At 42.2% G+C, this 18,721-nt stretch overlaps 1 protein-coding gene across 2 annotated transcripts in view; it reads left to right on the top strand.

The window, feature by feature from the left end:
- Positions 1-2,382: 2,382 nt before the first annotated feature.
- EP300 (E1A binding protein p300) overlaps positions 2,383-18,721 on the top strand; it is an 84,922-nt gene continuing 68,583 nt past the window's right edge. For both annotated transcript variants that reach the window (XM_073882715.1, XM_025882305.2), the window contains exon 1: positions 2,383-3,734. In XM_073882715.1, coding sequence (XP_073738816.1) covers positions 3,641-3,734 — 94 coding nt within the window. In that variant the 5' untranslated portion in view covers positions 2,383-3,640. The remainder of the gene's footprint in view (positions 3,735-18,721) is intronic.

Here is an 18,721-nt window from a genome sequence, read left to right as displayed (position 1 = left end):
TGGTGACACAGCCAGAATTTAACCCCAGGCCTGGTAGCCTTCAGTGCCCATGTTCTTACCTGCCAGTCTCCGCTCACTCCTGTGTCTCCCTCTCCCATCCCCCTTCCACCTCCCAGCTAGTGACTGACAGACAATTCCTTCTTCATGAACACTCTTAATCTACACATAGCATGGCACAATTGGAGCAAATTTTCTTTTTTAAAGATTTTATTTATTTATTTATTTGACAGAGAGAGTGCACAAGCAGGGGGAGCAAGCCTAGGGGGAGGGAGAAGCGGGCTCCCCCAATGCGATGCGGGGCTCCATCCCAGGACTCTGGGATCATGACCTGAGCCAAAGGCAGCTGCTTAACTGACTGAGCCACCCAGGTGCCCTTGAAGCAAATTTTCATTTGATTAGGCTGGATATAATCCAGGCTGATGATTCCATTCTGCTTTTTTGAAACTATCTGAAGTCCCATCTTGACTGCATTTGTGTGACCCTTATGTCTCCAACTCAGCTGACTTGAAGGTCTGGGTAAAGACCCCAAGGCGCAAATCCTGGGAAGGAGCAGAAGGCATAAGAACTCCCAGTTTACTGTGGAGCCTTCCCTTCTGGGCAGGTCCATGGCTCCCGATTCTCCTTTTCGCAGAATTCTCTCATGAGATGGTCCTCAGATCTTCTTGGACAGGCTTCCTTTACCTAGTCCTAAGGTATTTTTGGTCAGGCAGGCCAGTTATGTTTGAATGCTGCTTAGACTCAGGTTGGCTCCTCTGCAAAAGGAGGCAAATCTTTTTCCAAAGGTCAGAAACTCTTCAAAAATTTGGGTGAGCAACCTTCCAGAAGGAAACTACCAGTCAAGTTTCCAGGTATTGTCCACATTTCTTTCCTATGTCTTCTTTACTGTGAATGTGGGTATAAACTATTAGAAATAACTGAATCATTCTTGAAGGCCTATTTTGACCCTAGTCCTACATGCTGAATCCATCCAAAACAACTTTCTTAAAGTACCTTTTCAATTTACCTGTTTTTCTACTGTAGTTGGGGTGAATTAGGCCTAAACATCACAGAACAGAACTCATCCTTGTTGGTAACCTGAATTGTTCCCTTAATATCTTCACTGCTACCTTCTTATTTATTCTCCTCACCATTCACTTTAAAGAGCAAACAACCACCACCACCAAAGTAAATTCAACATAAGCAAACACCAACTAAGGAGGATGAGATTTGAAATACGTGAAAAAGCTTTTAACTATTTCCATAGATACTGGTTTGGGGGTTTCCTTGGGGAACGCTAACAACCTTGCCACCTCCTCAAGTACCAATTTACCCAAGGCCAAGCACAGCGGAATCCGTAATGTGTAGGAATGTAAAAGCATGCTGGTGAGGCCCTCCTCTGCAAAACTGTGTTTTGCACACACTTTATTTATATTCAAGAATTTTCCTCTGTAGTTACATTTTTGCTTTTGTCCATGCTTGGATTATCTTTAGCACATTACGTTTTTGCGCTTTTCCGTATACACATTATCTTTAAAGCACTATTTAAACGTGGTCTTTTGTTGAGCTAGCCTACTGGGGGTGGGTGAAATAAGTACCATAAGATGTCCTCAGGTCTCAGATGTATTCAGAAAAATAAATTCAAGTCTCCTCTGGTGAGAGAAGTACCTGGTAGGGGCGAGGGGACACGTGGTGGGCAAGAAACGAATTTAGGTCTGGTCCCACAGTGTCTTCCCACCAGTGCGATTTTTGTTTCCTGATTATCAAAATAATATATGCTTATTGTAAAACAAATTGTAAAATTCGGAGAAAAGGGAAACAACTCATAATCAGTGTGATTTTTGGATGATCCCTCCGGGAAAGAGATGGAGGAGAGAACACAGGCCAACGACGGAGTACCCCCAGCCTGGTTGATTCAACCGGGGTTCGGAAGACTGGCCGCCCAAGGACCCGGGACACAGGGCCATCCCCACGGCGCTCCTATTCGGCCACTTGCGCGGTAACCTCACGTCTTCCCCAGCGCAGCTCCCAGGCTCCGTCACCCTGGGTTCCCACCGGTCCCCTACGCAGAGACCCAACCCAGGCACCTTCCCCCGCAAGTGTCCACCGACTGAAAATAGATCCCGAGGCTGGCCCTGAACCCCGCCCCCCGCCGCCGCCAAGTCCTCCCCTTTAAAGGGAGCCACCGGTGACGCCGGGGGAGTTTGCGGAAGCGCCAACCGCGTTGGGGCCTTGGGCGGATCCCGTGATTGGAACTGGTCCCGCCCCCCGGGTCCTCTTCCCCCATTGTGTGAGCGGCTCGGGCCCAGGCCCCGCCCCCTCACCGCCTCCCTCCGGAGGCCCAACCCCCCCCCTTTTTTTCCCCCCCCCCCCCTTGGCTCATTTCCGGCCGCCGCTGCTACCGCTAGCCTGTAAGGAGGTTTCGGCAGAGGGAAGAAACAACAGCCGCCATCTTGTTTGTGTGCTAGGCTGGGGGGGAGAGAGGGCGAGAGGGAGCGGGCGAGAGTGGGCAAGCGGGACGCCGGGCTGAGTGCGAACTGCGGGAGCCAGAGTGCGGAGGCGAGCCGGGCCGAAGAAAGGCGGCAGGGGCCGAGACAGTGGCAGGGGGCCTGGGGCGCACGGGCTGAGGCGACCCCAGCCCCCTCCCGTCCGCACACACCCCCACCGCGGCCCGGCAGCCGGGTCGGCGTCGACGCCTAGGGGGGACCATTACATAACCCCGCGCCCCGCGGCGCCTTCGCCCGCCGCCGAGGGCGGCCCCGAGCCGAGCCCCGGGGGGCGGGCGCTCCCGGCACCTGGCCGCCGCGGGTGGGGGCCGTAGCGGCGGCCGTATTTATTTCTGTGCCGCGGGAGAGGAGGGTGAAGGGGGAGAGCGCGGCGCGAGGAGAGGCCGCCTGCGCCGCCCGCCGGAGCGGGGCCTCCTCGGTGGGCTCGGCGTCGGCGCGGGCGGGCGGCGCTGCTCGGCCCGGCCCCCTCGGCCCTCTGGACCGGCGAGCTCCGCGCCCGGCGTCCTCGCCGCGCCTCCGCCGCCCGCCGCGCGATGTGAGGCGGCGGCGCCAGCCTGGCTCTCGGCTCTGGCGAGCTCTCTGCGGCCATTAGGGGCCGGTGCGGCGGCGGCGCGGAGCGCGGCGGCAGGAGGAGGTCTCGGAGGGTGGGGGCGCAGGTCCGGGAGGGGGCACCGGGAGGAGGTGAGTGTCTCTCGTCGCCTCCTCCTCTCCCCCCTTTTCGCCCCCGCCTCCTTGTGGCGATGAGAAGGAGGAGGACAGCGCCGAGGAGGAAGAGGCTGATGGCGGCGGCGGAGCTCCGAGAGACCTCGGCTGGGCAGGGGCCGGCCGTGGCGGGCCGGGGACTGCGCCTCTAGAGCCGCGAGTTCTCGGGAATTCGCCGCAGCGGACGCGCTCGGCGGATTTGTGCTCCTGTGCCCTCCTCCGGGCCTGGGCGCAGGCCCGGCCCCTCGCACTTGCCCCTACCTTTTCTATCGAGTCCGCATCCCTCTTCAGCCACCGCGACCCAGCGAAGAGAAAAAGGAACTTCCCCCACCCCCCTCGGGGGCCGGCGGAGCCCCCCAAGCCCACCCCAGGGAGCGGGGCGGGGAGCCCTGGCCGAAGAAGAGATTTCCCGAGGATTCTCGTTTTCCTCGCCTGTATCTCCGAAAGAATTAAAAATGGCCGAGAATGTGGTGGAACCGGGGCCGCCTTCAGCCAAGCGGCCTAAACTCTCATCTCCGGCCCTCTCGGCGTCGGCCAGCGATGGCACAGGTTAGTCCCGGGAGCCCTGGCCTTCCACATTCCCCTTAATCTTTTTTGCTCGGTGCACCTCTCCTCTTCCATATTTTCCTTTTTCTCTCTTCTTAGTTTTCTGCTTCTTGATTAATTTTAAAGGTGTTTGAATGAGCTGGTCGAAGACGTCCAGTAGCCCAACCATTTTCTTTGCTTCCTAATACATTTGTTGCAACACTATGTCATATCGATGTGTGTTCTGGAATTAGAGCTTTTGAGTGGTGCTATGGAAATAGCTTTTATTGTTGCTCCCATGCAGTTTAATTTTTGAAATGCCAGTGCATTTGTGTGTAAGGGCTTTTTATGCAATTTTGCTTTGAATTTTTTGTTGTTGAGAAATGAGGAATTGCGAATCCTTTCTCCTCGATTGCACTTACTCTGTTTTCTCTACTTTCCACTCTTTTCAAGATTTTCTCTTTTTTGCACAAGATTTTCCGTTGAGGATGAGAGTGTAAAAAATCTTGATTTTTATTTGTGTGTTATGTGTGATCCAGGATTTCAGGTTTGACGTTAGCTGTAACGTCAAAGCTGAAATTTGTTTCGAATTATTTTACCTACCATTCCTAGCTCCCCCCTTTTTTTATTTGCCTTAAGAATCAATATGGAGCGCAGTTCATTTTACATCTCCCATTTCTTTGGTGTGAGACCAAAATGTCTGAAATTCTGGGGTTTTAGGTTGTGAGAGAGCAGAGGCATTTTCTTTGCAGTTTGTAGTCACTTTCTCTTTTGGGGGGGCGGTGGAGATAACCAATTGTGTGGAGTTATGTACTTGGAAATCAAAATTAGGAGTTGTAAGGATCCCAGTCATGAACTGCAAACATAGACTGACCGTACAAAAGTTTAAAATGTGCATAAGGTACTGTATTTGTGTGTTTTTGTGTTTTTTTTTTTTTTATGCTTTAAACATTCTTGGAGATCCATATTTCAGCGTAGAAAAGCTCTACCATTCTTAACTTCACTCAGTTGTGGACCAGCCCTTTTGTCAAGGGAAATTCAGGGAGACTTCCCTCCATCATCCCCTCCTTATAATTAGTTTGGTGCTGTCCTGATGGCCACCGACCTTCTCTTTTGCTGTCGTAGTTGTTTGAGGTGCCAGGATAATGAAGAGGAAGAATGGCTGGCCATCTGACAGTCCACAAGATGTTCCCCCTTACTACGGAGCATCTCTTTAACTCCGCGTCATCCCTCCATCTGCCAGTGAGAGTGCATAATGGAGTTAAATGTACCCTATGAGTTTGTAGAGAACTTTTAAAGCATGTTTCTAAGCAGGCTTCATTTCAGAGGGTGAAAATGTAAGGATATGGCAAATGCTTTGGATTCTTTGCTTTTATAAGAAAAATGTGTCATGAGTTTAAGATAACCTGCAAAGATTGAGGATTTTTGCAGTTTTCTTGTAGTTTTCTACTTTCAGACTTGTAAAATTGGCAATGCAAGAACTTTGATCTGTTCTTATTCCTTGAACTTTCTGTAGTCTTCACAGATTTTTTTTCTCTTACTTGCCTTTTTTCCTTAGAACTGTTACACATATTGAGTATCATATTCCTTTGCACTTACTAAAATGTTCCGAAGGATTTTCAGATCACCTTTAGACGTATTTCTGCCTGTATGTTTTTGTGTTATTTCTTTAATTTTTGTGTAATGTGGTAATGGATTTTACATTTGAGTTCACTAGAGACTTGAGATACTGTAGAGAAAACTTCTTTAATGTGTGTCATTTTGATTACTCCTGATTTGAGTAGCTTACTCTTGGAGTAATGCAAGGCCTGAAGGGAGAGCTGCGCTCTGCTGTTCAGACACCTCTATTCAGGTGCACTACTGCCTTCTCCATATTTGATCTATGTACTTGGCAACTTTAGCTAACTCATTTAGTAGTGTCTCACCTGTCCAGTATACAAAAACTATTTTGCTACTTGAAATATCTTTGTATAATTAAAAGAGTCCTAAATGTATCAAGTGGGTTTTTAGAGTAAAAAACCCTCAACATTGAGATGAACTCAGTAAGAGTTTATCTTAGTATTAGTTACCTTTCTCTAAATTTTGTGATGAGAGTTGATCCCTCCTGCCCCCATTAAGATTGTACTCTAGGAATTCTTCGGTGTCAATTTTTAATCCTAATCAGTATGGGTTTTCGCGGGGGAGGTTGGAGGGAGGTAGTTAAAAAGAAAATACTGTCCCATTGTGAACGTAATACAAGTTGATGATTTTTTATTTTTATTTTATTTTTCTTTTTGCAGGCAGTAGTGTGTAGTATAAGTTGTCAGGGAACTTTTAACAAAGACACTTCACTTCTTAAAACTTTTAAGTTTTCAAACATGTAACTTTTCTGTGTTTTGACTTTTGAGTTATTACCTGGATATTTTATAAATGAAAGTAAGTTGTTTTTTGGTAATTGATTATGAATTTTATCTAGAACTGGGTCAAAATGATCCCAACATTCTAGACATCAGAAACTTTTTTTTATTAATGATTAGGACGTGTGATTTTAGTAGTGTTAAGTGTACCTACCAAGAGTGTTGGCATGTGCCAGTTTTATAGGAAAGAAAACTGGAGCCCAGTTGGGTTGACATACTAACATGTTAACAAAACAGATTAGTGTTTAAATTCCAATTTCTGAATTTTTAAGGTTAGCCACTGATGCAGAATATAAATGACTTCTTTTTTTTCTTTTTAAAGATTTTATTTATTTATTTGAGAGAGAGAATGAGATAGAGAGCATGAGAGGGGAGAGGGTCAGAGGGAGAAGCAGACTCCCCGCCGAGCAGGGAGCCCGATGCGGGACTCGATCCCGGGACTCCAGGATCATGACCTGAGCCGAAGGCTGTCGCTTAACCAACTGAGCCACCCAGGCACCCTATAAATGATTTCTTAATGAGATGTCAAAGATTCTTCTAAAACATTCCAGATTGATTCAAATAACCTGAATTAAGTTCAAGTTTTATGTGTTGGAATAGGGAGGGAGAGACTTACTTTTTTAGCTTTGCATCTTTATGTTCCTGTTTCAATATTTGTACTTGATCCATTGTAAATTTTATTTAACTTGGTATGGTTAGGACAAAACTATTTGATAAATAAAATAACTTTATGTTCTCCACCCAAAAAAAGATTATAAAAGCCATTTGTAGAAATATTTTGGTAAAATTATTGACCAAGAAAGTTAACAGGTAAGTCCTGAAAATATTTCTTGAACCTATTTCTAGTAATAATAATCTGAGCAATGGGCTTGATGAGGATGATATAGTTGCTTTCATTGTTCATTGGATATGTTCTGTCTCTGCTTTGTAAACACTTAATGCTATATGCATTGAAAGAACAGACTCTGGAAAGGTGGATGACAGCCTTAGGATCTGGCATATTAAGTAACGATCTTTCTGGTCTTGGTACCAGTTTTGTAGTTCTACTGTGTACTCATGTCAGAATTGGCTTGGATTTTATCCCTGTTTTTCATTTCAAAGGAACAGGGCAGATAGTATATAAAATATATTATTTTGACCACTAGATTAATATACATAATAGAGAAGTGGCAAGGATTTTTTTAATGTCAGTTATACTTTCTCAAAACACTGCTGTGGATTAATGGTTTATTATCCTAACCAGAATATTTTTGTTGGAGGCCATTTCTTTTTCAGCTCTTAAACCTATGATACTGTGTTTTAATTTTATTTTTAAGGCAGGCATGTTTATATTAGAGTTCTCCTGGAGTTTTTCGGTTATGGCTCCTTGGTCCAATGAGGTATTGCTGACCTCAGTGTTATGTTGCAAAACATTTTATTAAGTGCCTTGAACTCTGGCAGTTGCTTATTCTCAAGGCTTTGTAAGTTCATTTATAGGGCTTCAAGAAGGCTATATGTGGTTGATAGTGAGATAGTGACTTTTGTTAAATTGTAAATCTTGTACATGTTACATACAGTATGGGTGCCCTTTTCCAGCAGAAATTCGTGTCTGTCACAGACGTAAGAAATGTACTGGCGTGTCCAGTGAATGTGTAATGGAGAGAGAGGAAACGGTTTCTGCCTTTGGTTGCCTTTTCGCATTATTTTCTGTTTTACTTTGCTTTTCCACCTTCTCCATAGTCTGTTCTATAAAAAGCGAGATAAATTGAAACAAGAAGTTGAAAATAAGTGCCTAGTGGTGTTTGTAGGGACATTAAGTGGTAAATAGGAAAGGGAAAAAAAAGAGTAGGAAGAATGTTGCAGATACAAGTGGGAGTGTAAAATACCTCTTCCTGGTATATTTACAAAAACAGTTTAGGAGCTGTTCTGCCAATTCCTAACAGCCAACAATTAATAGAAAAATAAGATATGCTTGTTGTGTGTGTATTTTGTGATTTTAGGGTTTCTTCTTTGAGAATTTCCGAAGTTGAATTTTTTTAGTGTGGCAAATATTAGAGAAATTAATGGGCAAATTGAAACTTAAATTATGCCAAGTATAAACATTTAAAACATTAAATTTTGCAGGTGATTTTTTTCATGTGATGGGTGTTAGTTTTCTTAAATTTTGGTAGGAAATTTTTTATTGTTCAGTTCTCACAGGTTTTTTTTGTTGTTGTTGTTTGTTTTTTCTCACAGGTTTAAGAGAATAAATATTAAGGTGTTAAGCTTCTCCTGAACAGTTTAGATATCCTTTGTTTTTAGATATAGATCTTACTTTATAAATGCTTCAAAAGGCAATTAGGAGTAATTTAGTTGAGAGAGAGAAACAAAAACTAAAACTCCTGGGGAAAAAAGTGAGCGGTTAAGAAAAGGGGTTTTGGAGACACTACTTTAGAGTTCTGATCCCAGACGTGCCTTTTTAACTGTGAACCTTGGGCCAGTTACATAACCTCTTTCTCTCAGCTTCCTTACCTGTAGTACCCACCCTACAGGATTGTGGTGCGGAATAAACGAAAATTCTCTTTGTCAAATGTTTAGGATAGAGTGCTTGCTGCAGTGTAGCATGCGCTCATTGTGTTGATGGTTTTTAACCTTACTGGCTAAATATATAGCAACGACAAAGCAGTGGTGATTTTTTAATGGATTTATAGATAGATTGGATAAAGAGAAAGCCAGGTTCGTGAAGTTCAGAGAGTAGTAGTCTAAGAAGTAAAGCTTATGGTGCAGTTAGCCAATAGATCTCAAAGATTGTTTCTGAAGAGTGTAAGAATATGGTAGCAGAGACTAAAATAAAAGTAGAAGTACTATATGTACTGTCATATAGGGTGTCTTGAATATGTAAGTAATTAAAATGGAAATCAAGTATTTAAAGCGTGAGAAATCAAAGATTGTTCCTACTGAAAATGCTCAAGTCAGAATGGCTTTTTGCTAAAGAACTGTGTGATTGAGCACTACTTTTTCTATTTTCTGTTTGCTTACTGGGTTTTTTTTTTTTTTTTAAGATTTGATTTATTTATTTGACAAGAGAGAGAGATAGCGAGAGCAGGAACACAAGCCAGGGGGAGTGGGAGAGGGAGAAACAGGCTTCCCGTGGAGCAGGGAGCCCGATGCGGGGCTCTATCCCAGGACCCTGGGATCATGACCTGAGCTGAAGGCAGACGCTTAACGACTGAGCCACCCAGGCGCCCCTGCTTACTGGGTCTTAAAAGACTTTTTTAAAAAGGAAGAGGGAGAAGAAAAGAAGCAGTGCAGTGCTTTTCAGATTTTTTTGACCACACCCCGTAAGAACTACATTTTACATGGAGAACTAGAGACGCTACCTCAGCAAGCGGACAAACTACTTACCCTTACTATCTGTAATATACTCTGGTGTTTTCTATTATGTTTGTTTCTTTTTTTTTTAAAGTGCTGGTTGTGACCTACCATATTGATTTCATGACCCACTATTGGCTTGTGACCCACAATTTGAAAAATACTGGCTTAGAAGAGTTGACAAGCTGGCATTCATCTGTATTGGACCAATATTTTCTGTATATTAGGCATTTATCCTCAGTGCAGGGAATACTCTGGTAATCAAGATGGATATGGACCCTTCCTTCCCATTGCTCATAGATAAGGGGATGAGAGTGACATTCAAGACTGATGTGACCAGGGCGCCTGGGTGGCTCAGTTGTTAAGCGTCTGCCTTCAGCTCAGGTCATGATCCCAGGATACTGGGATTGAGCCCCGCATCGGGCTCCCTGCTCCGCGGGAAGCCTGCTTCTCCCTCTTCCACTCCCCCTGCTTGTGTTCCCTCTCTCGCTGTGTCTCTCTCTGTCAAATAAAAAAAAAAAAAAAAAAAAAAAGACATGTGACCAGCGTTGTATTTGGGAAGTACTGTGTACAGTGGGAGAAATAGGAGGGCCTATAACCTGTAACTACTGTTCCTCTGGTTGCTGTCTTTGAGGAATTGATGTCTGATCTTGAGATCTGAAGGATAGAATATAATCCTAAGAGTGAGCCCAGGCTGGGAACAAGAGTATGGCCTGTTCAGGGAACCTATTAAGTTCATCTGACTGGGGGGATAGCAAGAAATATAATCATAGAGGTGAGTATGGAGCCAGTTATGCTTGGCTTATAATACCTTTTTTTTTTTTTTTGGCTTATAATACTTATTGGAGTTCAGATTTTACATTTCAGCTCTTTTTCAAAAGATTTTTATTTATTTATTTGACAGAAAGCAATCGCATGCAAACATGCACAATTGAGCAGCAGGGAGAGGGAGAAGCAGGTTCCCCACTGAGCGAGGAGCCCGATGGGGGACTCCATCCCAGGGCCCTGAGATCATGACCTGAGCCAAAGGCAGATGCTTAACCCATTGAGCCACCCAGGCACTCCCCATTTTAGCTCTTTTAAATGGATGGGGCGTAATTGTACCTTGATGATTGACTAAAGTGAGGAATGCTTTGGAAAGGAACAGGGAAAAATATGAAACAGGGAGACCAGAGAGATGGCTGTTTTAGGATTCCGGCTGTGATGAGGGTGGCCTGAATTAGTAGATGGAAAGCAGTGAAAAGATTTGAGGAAAGTGGGTGACCAGCAGAACTTGGTGATTAATTACTCATTAGGATTTTGTGATAGAGGGATCAAGGGTAATTCCCAAGTTTCAAGTTTGGGCAGCTGGGTTGGAGAGGTTGCCATTTTCTAAGAAAGCAAACATAGGAAGTGAAGTATTTGTGTATGGATGTGGTGGGGAGGGGTTGTGATGAGTTAAATTGTGAACATTTTGAAGTTGTGTGATTCTCCTGAGTTGAGTAGTCATTGTTTTCATTTGGTGTGTCTTTCTCTCCTTTCAGCCAACAAACATTAATTACCAAAGATCAATTATTAGACACTTGGAAATGTAAAAATGAATCGGTTGCACTTTTTGCTCTCAAAGCACTTAGGATCTAGTGGGGTTGGTATACATGTCCACACAATTTTCCTGTGAGTTACACAAATAAGTATTTTTTTTTTTAAGATTTTATTTATTTATTTGACAGAGAGCGAGAGCAGGAACACAAGCAGGAGGAGTGGGAGAGGGAGAAGCAGGCTTCCCGCAGAGCAGGGAGCCCGATGCGCGGCTCGATCCCAGGACCCTGGGATCATGACCTGAGCCGAAGGCAGATGCTCTACGACTGAGCCACCCAGGCGCCCTCTCATAAGTATTCTGAAAAGTAGAGGATAGGGATTGTTTCTGACGGGGTGTGTTTGGAGAACGGAGGGAAAACTTCAGAGGGAAAGTTAAACAGAGGTAGGAGAACTTGAAGATAACTTACCTTAGAAGTAGAGAAAATTGGAAGAGTACTTCTTTTTTCTTTTTTTCTTTTTTAAGATTTATTTATTTGACAGAGACACAGCGGGAGAGGGAACAGAAGCAGGGGGGAGTGGGAGAGGGAGAAACGGGGGGGAGTGGGAGAGGGAGAAACAGGCTTCTCCCTAAGTAGGGAGCCCAGTGCAGGACTCAATCCCAGGACCCTGGGATCATGACCTAAGCCGAAGGCAGACGCTTAACGACTGAGCCACCCAGGCGCCCCGGAAGAGTATTTCTGTTTAACAAATGCACGTGGTTCTAATGTGGCTGGAATCAGACTATGGTGTATGTTTTCATGTGAGACAGATGGGAAAGGATTTTGGTGTCCTATTATGAAAAGACAGAAATGTAGTAAGGAGTTTGACATTTTTACCATCAGAATTAAAATTTTATGAATGAGAGAATGACATGGTCAGGGAAAAGGGAAGACTAATTCTGGTGACATGGTATAGGATCAGTAGCAAGGAGAGCACCTAATGGCAGGAAGACTAGGGGTATGTCATTTATCTTTTGAAGTGCACTTCCATTTGCCTTGGAAGTTTTCGGTAGACTGTAATTATTGATGTGAATTGTTTATTTTTTTAAGGTCCAAGTTTTGTTTACCAGTTGTCCTAAATGTAGAGAATAACAGCAGATAACTCAAACAATTCACTCTCTCCTTTTTCTTTGCAGATATGCAATCTTTAGAAATTTTTTTGGTTTTGTTTTTTGGAGAGATGGTATGATAGCTCTATCACGTAGGATCCCCTATAGGCATTTCATTCCCTCAGAACTAACCCCAGTCAAGCAAACGAATCTTATACTCACCACAAAGCTTCTCCCAAGATGTTACCACTACTCAAAATCAAGAAATGATCAGTGGTAGTTAAGTTAACATGCAGTTTAGGTTTAAACTAAACATGTCATTGAGTTGATTATTTTTAAGGTGGGATTTTGATAAAAGTGTCCTCACCTTTTGGTTAATTTCATGCGAAGAAGTGTCACCATATTAATAAATAAAGAGCAAGGCAGATAGTCTGTATAAAACTTCTAAAAGTGGGCCGAGGTCACACATTTGATCAGTTATAGCACTTGATCTCTGTTTAAATTTTAAGACCTAACTTAAATGTGTTGGGGTTAAGAGGCAACTTCAAGTCAATCACTTGCCAAAGTATAGGTACACCTTTTGATGTCATGGTTGCAGGACAATGTTAAGAATGCATATTTTGAAATTTGCTTGCACTTCTGCCCTTTGACTCCATTGGATTTCAGAATTCAACACTTGATAACATGCATAACTATGTGATCCTGTATAATCCAATATTGATCATCATCTTCAATCCAAGTTTGTATATAAAATCACAAATTGTTTTCCAGTTTTCTTGAAAAGTATTAGAAGTCATATCTGTTTTTCCAGCATGGATAGTTCATTTAATTTTCTTAGTCTTTCAAAAGTAGTTTTAAGTGTTTATGCATCTTTCTTAGCTTGATAGGTGGATTGTTTGTGATTAGATTAGTTCTGCATCTACAGAGTATCAAAATACTATTTTTAAATAAAGCACTGAATGAAGGTTAGGAAAGTTGTTTCAACCTAATTTCATGAAGTTTGCAAATTTGCCTCATTTTAAAGACTATCTAAAATGTCATGCTGCTTTTTTTTTTTTTTAAGATTTTTATTTGAGAGAGAGAGCACAAGTGGGGTGAGGGGCAGAGGGAGAAGCAGGCTCTTCGCTGAGCAGGGAGCCCCATGCGGGGTTCGATCCCGGGACTCCAGGATCGTGACCTGAGCTGAAGGCAGCCTTTTAACCGACTGAGCCACCCAGGTGCCCCTAAAATGTCATGCTGCTTAAGCACCCCAAAAAGTTGAGTTAATAATGTAGGAAGTGCCCTAAACCAGTAAGAATGAGAGATCTTTGTTATATTGTCAATGTCTAGCCAAACTGTTACCAGATTTATTGAAGTTACATAGATTTGACTTTCATTTCCATCCTTATTTTTTTTAAATCCCAGATCCCTCACCTGGAATAGGGACTCTGAGCATTCTGATCTCCGCCCACCTCATCACTCACTTTGCTCTCCCTACTTGTAATTCTTGCGGTTGAACTGGTTGAGCTTTAGGTGGTACACGTCCCATTTTCTTTCTCTCCACGCTTCACCTGCCCTGCTCCTACTTACCCTCTGGCCTTACCACTGGGTTAGAGGAAAGAGAGGTTTTGAGATCTGGAATGTTCGTTTTTTTAAAAACATTTTAATGCCATATAGAAAACTAAATGAAAGCACAATCAGGGGCACCTGGGTGTCTCAGTTCGTTAAGTGTCTGCCTTTGGCCGAGGTCATAATCCCAGGGTCCCTCCATCTGGCTCCTTGCTCAGTAGGGAGCCTGCTTCTCCCTCTCCCTCTGCCGCTCCCTCTGCCTGTGGACGTGTGTGCGCGCCCTCTCTGCCAAATAAATAAAATCTTAAAAAAAAGAATCAATGGATGAGTTCTGTCTTCTAAGTGGATACTTGAGAATTTACTAGTTTTGGAACAGTATGGTTATTAGTATGGGTATTTTGCTTATGTGCACAGTTTAAGAGCAGAACTGAGTTTTTATTTGACTTCAGTTTACCTGAAGCACAAAAATAAGCCTGTTACAAACAAATAATGTTTGAGCCTTCTATATAGGAAAAAAACGTATAACTGGGAAGAGGTGCTATTCAGTAAAATTAGATTTTGAGCCAAAATTATTTCAAGTTTCACATTGTAATTAGTAATTTAAGAAAAAGCCTCTTATTTATACTCACAGCACAGTGCAGTGTGTGGGATTGTATTAAGAATTCTAATTTTGGGGGTGCCTGGGTGGCTCAGTCGTTAAGCGTCTGCCTTCAGCTCAGGTCATGGTTACAGGTTCCTGGGATCCAGCCCCGCATCGGGCTCCCTGCTCAGCGGGAAGCCTGCTTCTCCCTCTCCCACTCCCCCTGCTTGTGTTCCCTCTCTTGGTGTGTCTCTCTCTGTCAAATAAATAAAATCTTTAAAAAAAAAAAATTCTAATTTTGAAGGTTATGCTTCATTTATATATTTCATGGTGGGTAGTATTTATCTAGTTCTCACATATTGTGGAATCATCTTTATCTTGATTTTTTGGAAAGGCTAAGTGATGTCAGTATTCATTTTGCAAGAGATTATATGGCTAAATCAATACAGCAATGTAGAAAACACCAAGTGTGACCTACAAAATCAGTAGGTAATAATGAAAGGATTTTTTTTTTGAAAGGATGTTTTGACTCAACACTAGTTTCCCACATATTCAATCCAAATTCGTTTTTGTTTAAATTGTCACATTTCTAAATACCTGGTCCATTGGATATACTTCATGTATTCTAAACTTTGCAAATCACATTTAAATCTGTCCTGTCAGTCACATTTGTATCACTGTATCACTGTGTTTGGATTGAATGTACACTCAGGTGAAGAAACATTTTACTCAAAGTTATTTTGTACTTGAGCATCATTAAAGGTATTTGGGAACTTGTCAATGAACTATTTGGTAGAAATCGTCTGCTAATGATATTGATTGGTTGATAATTTTGGAAAGTAAGCAGGAAATGTCTTATTGGAGATAGTGTGAGTTCATTCAACAGTTGTTTGTGATACTGTTTTTTGATACTTGCCATAGGATAGTTTAAAAGGTAATGGAATAAATTTCAGATTTATAAATTTCTAATCATAGAGAAAGGGGGCAATTAAACAAGTATTTAGGAGCTTACTTTAATATCTAGAAGAGATACTTGTTGTCTTTTCCTTTCTTACCTCCTCAGTCCGCTGCAGTCTGGCATTTGCTCTTTCCAGCTCCACTGAACTACTCTTATCTAGATTAGTAAATATTTCCTAGTATATCTACATTTAGTAAATTCTGTCTGGAGCATGGGACACCACTAACATTTCCTTCTTGGAACCTGGTTTCCAGGACAGTGTTCCTGGTGGATGGGCTTGGGGAATGGTGGGTTTCAACATCCTTTGATGGTTAAGATTATTGTCCCTTAAATACTTGTATATCTGATGGTCCCCTTAATGCCTAACAGTGACTTTTTTCTTACATCACCATGTCTTCCTCTGGATTTCCCTTCTGGATAACAGAACTCCTGTATACTTTTAGGTTGTCCAACCCAGAAACTTAGGCGTCATCCTTGTCTTTCTTCTAAATCCCCTACCTATAGTCACAAAGAGTTCTTTCAATTGGCATCTTTGATGCCTCTGCCCATTTAGTACTTCTGCTCCAGATCAACTGCTAGTTTTTGTTACTTCTCCAGCAGCAGCCTCCTAACCAGTCTCTCTGACTCCAGACACGTCTGTCCAATTCATTCTTCATCTTGTTTGCCTGAGTGGGCTTTAAGAAATACAAATCTGTTCATACCAGATTTTTGCTTAAAAGTCTTCAGTAGACCAATTTTCTCTTTAGAATAAAAATTCTGAACTCTTAGGTTAAGGGATCATCTAGGTTTCTCATGTTTGTTGAACATCTAAATTTTATTCAGCTGATCTGGACTAATCCCTATGAAGGGCACGTTGAGATAGGGGCCTGAGAAGATGATTTATTTGAACCTTCATTTTTTCCCCTTTCCTTGAAGGAAAAGGAAGAACTTGAAGAGCTCAGTAACAAGCGTGAAATTGAGACTGGTCAGTACTAAAATCCATCATCCAGTAGGATTTCCTAAATTGTGACATTACATTTTTTAATTATTCCCTTGCATCTTCATACATACTGCTTTTAGTTTGGGACTTGCTTTTCTTTCTTTTTTTTTTTTTTTTAAAGATTTTTATTTATTTATTTGAGAGAGAGAGAGAATGAGAGATAGCGAGCATGAGAGGGAAGAGGGTCAGAGGGAGAAGCAGACTCCCCGCCGAGCAGGGAGTCCGACGTGGGACTCGATCCCGGGACTCCAGGATCATGACCTGAGCCGAAGGCAGTCGCTTAACCGACTGAGCCACCCAGGCGCCCCTGGGACTTGCTTTTCTAACAGGTTTTAGACCATGGGTTTCATTTGCTGTTTAGGACAAAGTTGTAGCTAAGGACTCACCCTGGAAGTTATCCTGGCCCTTCCCTCTGGACAGAAGGTTCTGAAATTTCTCATCAGGCATTCAGATTCTCTATCACTCAGCCAGGGACACCAGAATCTTCTGTGTGAGTTTACCTTTTTCAGTGAACACTCTTCCTATCCCAAAAAAACAGAACAACAGTAGAACTCCATGAGAGAAGTAGAGAAAGTTGTACTACTGTCTCTTGATGGAAGGGGTGACTTGAGCTCACAGTTGCTAAATGAGGTCAGCTTATAGAATTGGGTTTAGACTCCCTGAGCAGTGCCAAGGTATAGGTAACAGTGATAGCTGATGGTATTTAGGAATTATAAATGTCCAGAGCTTTTAGGCATACAAAGTAGCTTAGGAGTAATGATGACTTAATGATATTAAATGAAATAATAGCATCTATTTGATCAAAGTATATATGACTTTTACAGTCTTCCAAATTTAATCAGTATAGCTGTTGAAAATGTTTTAAGTAGAGGTAAGAGAACTTTTATTAAGTTACAAATACCAAATCAGATATAAATAATTATAATATGCAATTTTAGAATTGCTGAAAACATTAATTCTGTGAGCTTATGCTAGATCTTGTGAGAAATGTAAATATTTATTAAATACAACCCTTGGGGCGCCTGGGTGGCTCAGTCACTTGAGCGTTCGACTCTTGATTTTGGCCCAGGTCATGATCTTGGGGTTGTGGGGTTGAGCCCCCACATCCAGCAGGGAGTCTGCTTGAGAATCTTTGCCTTTGCCCCTCCCCCGTGCACATACTTGAGCTCTCTCTCTCTCTCTCAAATCTTTTAAAAAAAATAAATGCAACCCTTCTCCTTCAGATACTCATAATTTGGTAATGAAGTAATGATGCACACAAATATTTAGCCATAACAAAAGATAGAAGATAGTAAGTGCACAGTTGATTGAGAGCCATCTTGGAAAAGAAGAGAATTGGAATCAGTCTTGAGTTGAAACCTGAGTGGATCTCTTGTAGTAGTAACTACAATTTAGGTCTTTTAAAAGTACAGGATTGCCATTAAAGAACAGTCCTAAACTTTTATTCTCAGGGTCTACCAATGTAAACCCTCCTGTCTGGCTTCACAATGGAGCTTAACTTTGTAATGTGATGTGAAATGTTTTGCATAAACATGAAGCAGCAATCAAATGGAGCAAATTTGGCTGTAGTACAGGTTAAATTAAAATCCTCAAGATTCTAGGGTCTACAGTAAGATTTGTGTATTACTAAAGTTGATTTCTCCTCAGTGAATTCTGTATATGTGGCTCTTACCTACTTCTGATATTTTTGAGAGGATTAGTGGGAATAATAAAATTATTGAAGTGCCAAGAACAATCCCTGACAACGTTGAAAGTGCCTGATAAAAGTTCCTCGTTATTATAAGATTGTTTTGTCTCCTAATTGGGTAATGATTCCATTGAATAATAATAAAATATTTTCATGGTGCTTAATATGTGTCGGCACTATTTTAAATACATTTTTTTTTTAAAGATTTTATTTATTTATTTGAGAGAGAGAGAATGAGAGATAGAGAGCACGAGAGGGAAGAGGGTCAGAGGGAGAAGCAGACTCCCTGACGAGCAGGGAGCCCGATGCGGGACTTGATCCTGGGACTCCAGGATCATGACCTGAGCCGAAGGCAGTCGCTTAACCAACTGAGCCACCCAGGCGCCCTATTTTAAATACATGTTAACTCATTTAATACTCAACAAATAATTTATGAAGTAGGTACTTTCCTATTATACAGAGGTGGAAACTAGGCTCTTCTGTGTGTACTTCAGAACCCTCTGGTCTGGTTCCCTGAAAAACTTAGAATTTTGATTGGCATTGCACTGAATGTGTAATTTTTCTTGTATTATTACTTTGGCTAGATTCTCCAGTACAACATTGAATTAGAAATGTTTGTCATAGGTATCTTTGTCTTGTTCTGATGCTAAAGAGACTTTTGATGTTGGTCCATTAATGCATATTTGCTGTCAGTTTTTATGTTTTGGAAGGAACCTTTTTTATCACTTTAAGGAAGTTCCCATCACTTTCTTGATTGCTGTAGTTTTTTGTTGGTTTGGTTTGGGTTTTTTTGTGTGTGATTGGGTATTGAATTTTATACAGTGCTTTTCTTAGAGCCTTGAGATGAACCTTGTATTTTCTTTCTCCTTTGTTAATATGATGAATGACTTAAAGATATTCTAGGCTTCTAATGCAAACCCCTCCCCCC

The sequence above is a fragment of the Callorhinus ursinus genome, unplaced genomic scaffold (genome assembly GCF_003265705.2).
Source record: "Callorhinus ursinus isolate GAN/ISIS: 27379988/994484 unplaced genomic scaffold, GSC_fseal_2.0 scaffold48, whole genome shotgun sequence".
Taxonomy (NCBI): Eukaryota; Metazoa; Chordata; class Mammalia; order Carnivora; family Otariidae; genus Callorhinus; species Callorhinus ursinus.
The sequence above is the reverse complement of the archived record's forward strand: the minus strand, read 5'-3'. Positions and strand labels throughout refer to the sequence as shown.